At 30.5% G+C, this 8,617-nt stretch overlaps 2 protein-coding genes across 2 annotated transcripts; one reads left to right on the top strand and one right to left on the bottom strand.

Annotated features, from left to right (window-relative positions):
* Nucleotides 1-176: 176 nt before the first annotated feature.
* Nucleotides 177-6,063, bottom strand: LOC126771102 (WASH complex subunit 4). Its single transcript, XM_050490825.1, has 6 exons — nucleotides 5,624-6,063; nucleotides 5,380-5,546; nucleotides 4,256-4,737; nucleotides 2,058-4,181; nucleotides 1,280-1,502; nucleotides 177-362 (listed from the first exon to the last, which is right to left on the bottom strand). The coding sequence occupies exons 1-5, from the start codon at nucleotides 5,899-5,901 to the stop codon at nucleotides 1,296-1,298; spliced, it is 3,258 nt and encodes a 1,085-aa protein (XP_050346782.1). The 5' UTR covers nucleotides 5,902-6,063; the 3' UTR covers nucleotides 177-362; nucleotides 1,280-1,295.
* A 294-nt stretch (nucleotides 6,064-6,357) lies between these two features.
* On the top strand, nucleotides 6,358-8,540 carry LOC126771153 (TATA-box-binding protein). The gene is made up of 4 exons (XM_050490909.1): nucleotides 6,358-6,905; nucleotides 6,996-7,126; nucleotides 7,581-7,824; nucleotides 8,233-8,540. The coding sequence occupies exons 1-4, from the start codon at nucleotides 6,621-6,623 to the stop codon at nucleotides 8,506-8,508; spliced, it is 936 nt and encodes a 311-aa protein (XP_050346866.1). The 5' UTR covers nucleotides 6,358-6,620; the 3' UTR covers nucleotides 8,509-8,540.
* Nucleotides 8,541-8,617: the final 77 nt, after the last annotated feature.

The raw sequence follows: 8,617 nt of genomic DNA on the forward strand, positions 1-8,617 counted from the left end.
CTCTCCGAGATTAACTGAAAACGTACGTGAACGAGTCTCCATTTCGACACTCGAGTGTTGCTCTAGACGACGAGTCCACTCTTCTGTCCGAGCCTTTCGTCCTCTGCAAACGAAATATTGTTGCAATAACAGACACCCGGAAAATCGACCGCCAAGTCCACCGGAAATCGATGAACGTTTTGTTGTGCACTATGAGCGATCACCCGCCGCGCCGCCGGAGGAGAGGCCGTCGGGGAGTAATTACATGAAAAATGTCGATATTCCTACAATATTACAGCCGCATAGTCCGTCCTCTACTTCGGACGATTGCATTAAACAGCCACTTATATCGCCGATGACTGATACTATGTCCTCTGAAAATTCTGAGGAAAGTAAAATTTAAATTAAAACCGATTGTGGTCATTTATCTATTTAGTCATATGTATATAATATTCATATAATATATATACATTAGCATTTATATGTGACTTCATTCACACCTATTTTAAAATAATTGCTACCTGAGTGATAAATCACCATTCAATGTGAATTATACATAAAATGTAGTTAATCATTCAAACTCAATTGCGGTTATGGTGCGCAATAGCGAGATGGCGTATAATAATACAAATAGTTAATAAACGTGCTTAATCGTTTACGTTAACAAATTCTGTCGGTACAATTATGATTGTCTTAGTATAAGTATATTATTATTGATAATGTACTCAGTAAAGTATATTAAGTATTATGTGCATATATTTAATACTTGTGTGTATTTAAATATATTCGTACATGTAAATATGTTTTCAAATGTATACATTTATCTTATTGCACAATCAGAAAATTGTAAGACAATGTTTTTGAATTTGACAGCACTAAATAGAATTAAATAATTAGGATTAAAATGTTATTCGACATCCAGACGGATGGCTTCTCTTAAAGTGAACCCAAGCGATACACAGGCGATACGTCTCAAGCTTTGTGAAATATTATAAAATTATATATAAAGTAGATTTTTTTGTAAAAATAAAAGTTGTGTAAATCTAAACCGAAAATGTTTATTTCTTTCTTAATAAAATATTTAGACATCATAAATAATATAAACTTTTTCAGTAGTTCAAAATTAATGAGAAATATTGCTTTTTGTAACAATTGGTAGACACACATAATAAATGGTAGGTAATAAATATATAATCTTTTTATTACTGTATAATTTATATTAAATATTTATTTTGATAACTTGAATAGACAATGATAATTCCAAACTATTACATTTTATCTTATCTCACTATATACATACATTTTCAATATAAAGCTTATCTAAAGAAAATCCTCGCACTTGTTAGACTGTAATACAAAAGCTTATATTCCTCTTCGAGTGTTTTGATTTTCTTTTCTGTGAGAGCCAATGCCTGTTGTAATTGTACGGAACCTTTTGTTTTTTGTTCGTGGATGATTTCTTTTTCACTCTTAATGTGATTCCACACCGAGTCGAACCAATGCAGCGCTTCAAAGTTTGAGTCCTAAAAGTAATAAGATAGAAATTGTAATACTGTATTGGGCTTCCCTCTGTATTTTTGCTTAAGGGAAGGAAAACGGGTTTCAGAGTTGAAAAATGTTTTTATTTTATGGCTGCTACTACACGTATTGATTGAAATGTTGGTCTCTTTAACAGTAACAGCCTGTTAATGTCCCACTGCTGGGCTAAGGCCTCCTCTCCCTTTTGAGGAGAAGGTTTGGAGCTTATTCCACCACCCTGCTCCAATGTAGGTAGAATACACATATGGCAGAATTTCAATGAAATCAGACACATGCAGGTTTCCTCATGATGTTTTCCTTCACCGTCAAGCCCGAGATAAATTATAAACACATATTAAGCGCATGTAAAATTAAGTGCTTGCCCGGTTTTGAACCCACGATCATCGGTGAAGATTCACGCGTTCTAATCACTAGGCCATCTCGGTTTTTGGTCTCTTTGTTAGAATATAATTGGACAATAGCACTCACAGCACATATAATTTATAAAACGATAAAAAAAATATTTTTAAATAGAGGATATTGTTTCAATATAAACTTACCTGGTCCAACAATTTAAGTATATAAGCTACACCCATGGAAAAGCCATCATCTGTAAAAGATGCTCCAACCTTGTTCTTCTTCGACATTTTATCTTTTGATAAAATCATATGTTCTACAAAATTTAATGTCAGCGGCGGAACAATAATAAAGAAATTTTTAAGATGCACATTCTTAGGGTTTCTAAAAACAGGAGCAAAAACTTCAACGAGCAATTTGAAATATTCAGTTCCTTGAATAAAGTTCGTTATTAAGCCGTTTATGTTTTCGTCCAGATTTGCCGCGGCTTCTATCGATTTGTCACTGAGTGCATTTTCTTGACACAAATCTTTGTATTTTGTTACCTCCAGGTCACGGAGAAAAGCAGTTGCGTCACAGCAACAATGTCTTCCACCGGAGCGAATCATGCGCACATACCCCATTGCATTTCCAATTTGTGTAATCAGATCTCTAAATAAATCTAAATAACTTTGTCCATCTTCCGCAACGCCTAAGACTTTAATACCTTTATTAAACTTTTCTGCATTTTTATAGTAATACACATGTTCGTTAGATGTTCCTTTAAAATTCCGCAAATCTTTAATAAGTCGTGATTTGATCTGCTCGTCATACATAAACTGTGAAAACGTAAAGAATTTATTTTTAAGAAATTGATAAGTGAAATTAACAGTGGTGTTCATAACGCCGGTGCCATGAGTTCGTATTGAGTTAGCGATATGCCGTATGTTTATTGAGTTTAAATGTTTGTTGTTGCTACTCTTTTCGATAAAAATTTGATTATTAAGGTTATATTGGTACTTGGCGACAAATATATGTATGTTGCGCATTATTTCTAAGACATCCAAGCCCTGTTCCAACGTTTGCGTTGGAAGATTGTCATGTATAGTTGATATGTTAAATTTTAGTTTTGCCATTTGACGCATTTCACCATATGTCTTCCAATCTGATAAAACAACTGTCGTTAAATTGTAAAAGGTTTTCGAAAGATATTGTTCCACATAATGTACCACAGACATATTCGTATTGTGAAAACGGAGAATGTCTAAAAGTAAAAGAGTTTTCTTTATCATGTCAAATGATAATGGATCTACGGCATCCAATTGCAAATGTGAATGGATATGGAGACGTAGGTTCGTTTCTATAGACTGACTTATATTTCTTAGAATGGATTCTTCAATTATGTCTTTTATTCTTTTTTTAAAATCTAAAGCCTTGGTTTCTTCAAAATGTTTGTCAGTTTGTTGTAGGAAAATGACACAATCTTCTAGTGCCATTAAAAAGTATTTTATCTTAACAGCATCTAATTGCATACTGAAATTCTGTTCCAAGTAAATGGGAATTATATTTTGATGCCAGAACATCCAAGAGCAGTTACAATATTTATTTATACTCTTAGTAAAACTTGATAATGTTTGTATTTTTTCAAGTAATAAACCCAATTTGACATAACTATCATCTACAAAAGTAGTTTCAGGCACAAAACTAAGCGCAATATTAGTAGCCATGTTACGATCCAAAGTTGCTGCTCCTTTTATAGCCTGTTCTGCAATTACAATGCAAGTGAGCTCGTCCAATCTTTTAACAGCATATTTTTTGTCACTCATCAATGTTTTTTTTAATTCAAGTATTGAAGAAACTGCTTGAAATATCAGATGCTGGATTATCATACTTATAGAATTTATAATTTGATTATAATTTCTGCTGATAGCATTCCACATGTTTTTAAGAATGTCCGTTATCTCAAATAATGACATTAATATGTTTTTCGATAATGCCATGCCAAGAGAGAGATGAAGATTGATAAAAGATAAGATTGAGTAGTTTATGTTAGCAGCAAGATCAAGTCCATCTAAAATTGTTTTCGCATGAAGACTCATTTCAGCAGCACTCAATTTGTTGTTACTAGAAAATAATTCTTCAACTCTCAATATCCATTGTGTGCTTACATTTTGAAGAATCATAATATCTCTAGTTAAAGATATTTTTTTAGTACTCATGTAGGATTGACGAGTTTTAAGCATAATTTGTGATAATTTATTATAATTACCACAAAGTGATGGGACATACCTTTGCAGGAACTGTTCAGGAAACCAAACAGCAGTTCCAACCACAAAAATACTATGTCCCTGTAAATAAAAAAAATTAACCAACTATTTAAAAAATATGTCCTTTATACATAACATAGTTGACACATACATACCTTTGTATTTAGTTCCATCAAACTTTTAAATGTTTTTTTATCATTGGTTCCAAACAAGTGTGAGTTCAAAGCAAATAGAACATTTATTTTTATATATTTGTACATATTGTCACCATTTGGCTTGTCCTGTGCAAGTTTGTCCAGGTTAAGCATTGCTTGTTTTATGTACTTTGTAAATTCTGCCGATACAAGTGAACAGTTTTTTGTAATCAATTCGTTTTTCCTCAAAAGTAGTATATTATTTAGGGATGACAGTACAATGTCGTCATTCATTAATTTTGAGGTGATACTGTTGACAGCTCCCGTCAAAGCTTTAAGTTGGTCTTCATCTAAGTCAATATTGTCACTGGCATTTTTTAAACTTTTGCAGAATTTATTCCAATTTGATGCTAACATACATCTTGATATTAGCAGTTCAATTATCACCAGTATTGTCATGATCTCTCCAACTTTATTTATGAGAAAATGCCATTGAATTCCACCTAAAATATACACAATTTTATTTTAGAGACAATCAACTGAGTAGCTTTACATTGTGGATGAATGATGAAATTGTGCACTTAAGTGTCTGATTTGTCAATGGCCTTGAATATCCTATACATTATTTGTAAATAACAATTGAGTACTGCAAAGATTTTTTATAAAACTCTACTAATGGAATAATGAACAAGAGTACAGAATCATTGATAAAATAAATGTCAATAATACTTATTATGGAAAAGTATTGTTTTGTATTATTAAAGTACATGAAATTAGTAAGTACATAATTTTTTAGTTTAGACATAATTGCCTTCTAACCAAGCCATAAGTGGGGCACTAACTATATTCAAAATAAGAGCATGATATCGATTCGTCTAAGAATTAAGGAAATAACGGATTGTTTAAATTCACAAAAGAGTTATGATTTCTTTCATTTTGTTTTCATTGATTTGACATCTGAAAGGACAAGATTCAATTCAATTCAAGAGCATTGTTTAACTAATTACCAGAGCAACATTTATAGTTAACACCAAAAATGTTTAATTATTAAGTGTGTTAGAACAATAAGATTAAGTTTCTAATCACTATACATCATTTTAAATATTTTTTTTTTTATTTAATACTAAAAAAAAATTAAAACTTACAAGGATTTATAACAGTTCCATTAAAAATAGCGAACATTTGACTGCACAGATTACTAAGGATTTCATTGCAGCGACTGACAAACATGTTTAACAAGCATATTGAATCCATTTGTGAGGATATATCATTTGGACAGTATTCGTCATATATTGATAAAAACTGAAAATGCCTGTGGAAGAGGAATTAGTTAAAAAAGAAATTGATAATAATTGGTTGATGTTATCTAGCTATCATATTTATACACACCGTTCAAATGCTTCAGTTTTTAATTCGTTTACTTCAACACAAAGTGATGATAATACACTCAAGATTTTAGTTATGACTGTATTGTCAGAAGCAACAAGATCTACAGTTGTGATAATTTCATTTGATTCCATAACCACTTGAATTGGAGAAAATGTTTTATTCTCTTCCTTATTTTGGACACTGAGTAAGGATGTGTAGTCCTGATGTTGTTTTTTAAAGAATTCTCCATAACTTTTCAAAATATATGCTCCAGCCTCTTTTTCCATATCACTTTTCATGACTACAATTTCTTAAACATTTAAACCAAAATTAATAAAAAAAATTAGAAGCTGTTTTTTCAAAATTAATTTCAACGTAAGATACGCCGAAGCTTTGAATCGTTCTATAATATTATTAAGCAGTCTACTTGTATTACTGTCTACTTCTACAATTTGTGTATAATTTTACAATAACAATTAACTTCATAGAAATGTCATTATTTTCATAATAATGAGTTCACGTGTTTCCAGAGTCAAATTTCAAGAAAGTATATAAAATCAAGTTTTAATTGAATTAAAAGTAAAAATACCATTTAAATATTTGGTATTTAAAAAAGTACCAAAGCCATTAAAATTTTATCTGAATTAATATTTAACGGTTAAGACAATATATAATGACAATACAATATATTACATAAATATCTGTGAAAAGGACAGACGTCAGTTGTCATTTACATGTTTGACATATATGACGAGTTGACGGTAATTTCTAAATCAGAGTAAACCTTAAATGGAGCCAAATCTTAAGTTGGGCATATAAATATTAATAAAGATTTTTATATTACAGGGTAATCTTTACAGTGCCTTGCTTAATATACAGATTTCAGTGCATTGATATCAAAAGTAATAATTTATCACAAGTCAACAACTTTTTAAATATTGTTTTCTTACGAGTGAAATAACGAACGTTTTTATATATTGGACTTTTTTGAAATCAGAAACTATAACGTTTTGTAAAAATGGATCAAATGCTACCAAGTCCTTACAACATACCGGGTATAGGTACCCCATTACACCAACCTGAAGAAGACCAACAAATTTTGCCAAATGCTATGCAGCAACAGCATCAACAACAACAACAGCAACAGCAACAACAACAACAGCATTCCTTGGTATCCTTAGGCTCTTCACCTTTAGTTGGATTTGGTTCCTCCATTATGGGTACTCCTCAAAGAACTATGCACACTTATGCTCCAACAGCAAGCTATGCAACACCTCAACAGATGATGCAGCCACAGACACCGGTAATTTTTTTATTACACATATCTGCTGGTTTTGTTTGTTTATTTTTAAGTATGTATTAAATTTTAATTTCTTCATATTTAATGTTTCAGCAAAATTTAATGTCACCAATGATCACTGGAGGTAGTATAGCAGGGCAACCTATATTAAGTCAAGCAAGCCCAGCACCCATGACCCCCATGACTCCACATTCTGCTGACCCTGGAATATTACCACAGTTACAGTAAGTGCTAATATTGGAGAAACTACTTCTTACTTATTTTGGTTTTAGAAAAACTGTTACATCTGTTTTCAAATATTATTTGTTGCTCTTAAAATTATGTATAGTATGTTGTTATTTTTTTTATTGTTATTATAAAAAAAATTAAGATAGAACAAAATGTTACTATAATAATTTTTCACATTAGAATGCAATTAATTAAATGCCATTTTGCTTTTAAATAATTTTACCTTGGACATTTATTAATTTTAAAAATTTGATTAGAAAGGTGTATTATTCGATAACAAATAAGATAGATGATAAAGAAGTGTGCAGTTAGATTAAATTAAAAAATAAAAAAATGCAAGAAAAAATTTAAATGATTCTATATGACTTACTTAGAATAGTTCATAATATGTATTATAGAGATTTTTTATGGGTATATATTTAAACATGGTTATTATTATTTTTCTTTCAGGAATATTGTTTCCACAGTGAACCTTAACTGTAAATTAGATTTGAAAAAAATTGCTCTTCATGCACGTAATGCTGAATATAATCCGAAACGGTTTGCAGCTGTCATAATGAGAATTCGTGAACCGAGAACCACGGCACTTATATTCTCTTCTGGAAAAATGGTCTGCACAGGTGCTAAAAGTGAAGAAGATTCACGCCTGGCTGCCAGAAAATATGCCAGAATTATTCAAAAACTTGGTTTTACAGTAAGTTACTATAAAATATATTTTTAAGTATGCATATTGAGTGAACAATCAACAATCATGGTAGTGTAGAATTATAATAATTTTGAAGAGACATATTTATGTTGATCTATCAGATTCAGATATAACTGTAACCAATTCCAATAGCAGGAGTAAAGATAAATACACAATTGACAAGGAATTAAAAGACATTGGTTAAAACCTTAAATAATCTGTGGTAAATATTTGTTATGGATTAGTGAACTTTTCATGTTGCTGAAGTAGTAACCATAACTTTGTAAGTAAAATTAGAGTGGATATAATAATAAATTGATAGTTATTTTTTTGTCCATATTCTTATTTGATTGCATTAGGTAGTTTAATACTATTAAAGAGAAAAAAATAAGTAAATAATGCTATTTTTCATTACAGGCAAAATTTTTGGACTTTAAAATACAAAATATGGTGGGCAGTTGTGATGTTAAGTTCCCTATTCGTCTTGAAGGTTTAGTACTAACTCATGGACAATTCAGTTCCTATGAACCTGAACTTTTTCCTGGACTTATTTACCGAATGGTTAAACCTAGAATAGTATTATTGATTTTTGTCTCTGGTAAAGTAGTGTTAACAGGAGCAAAAGTGCGTCAAGAAATATATGAAGCATTCGATAATATTTACCCAATATTAAAAAGTTTTAAAAAACAATAGGTAATAAAATATTTTTATAAGCTGTTCTTATTTATAAAAAAATAATTAAAAGGCTGTTTTATTTCCTTTTCTAATAAATATCTTCTTATAGGACTAAAAGTAATGTTTT

Source organism: Nymphalis io, chromosome 10, assembly GCF_905147045.1.
Source record: "Nymphalis io chromosome 10, ilAglIoxx1.1, whole genome shotgun sequence".
Lineage (NCBI taxonomy): Eukaryota > Metazoa > Arthropoda > Insecta > Lepidoptera > Nymphalidae > Nymphalis > Nymphalis io.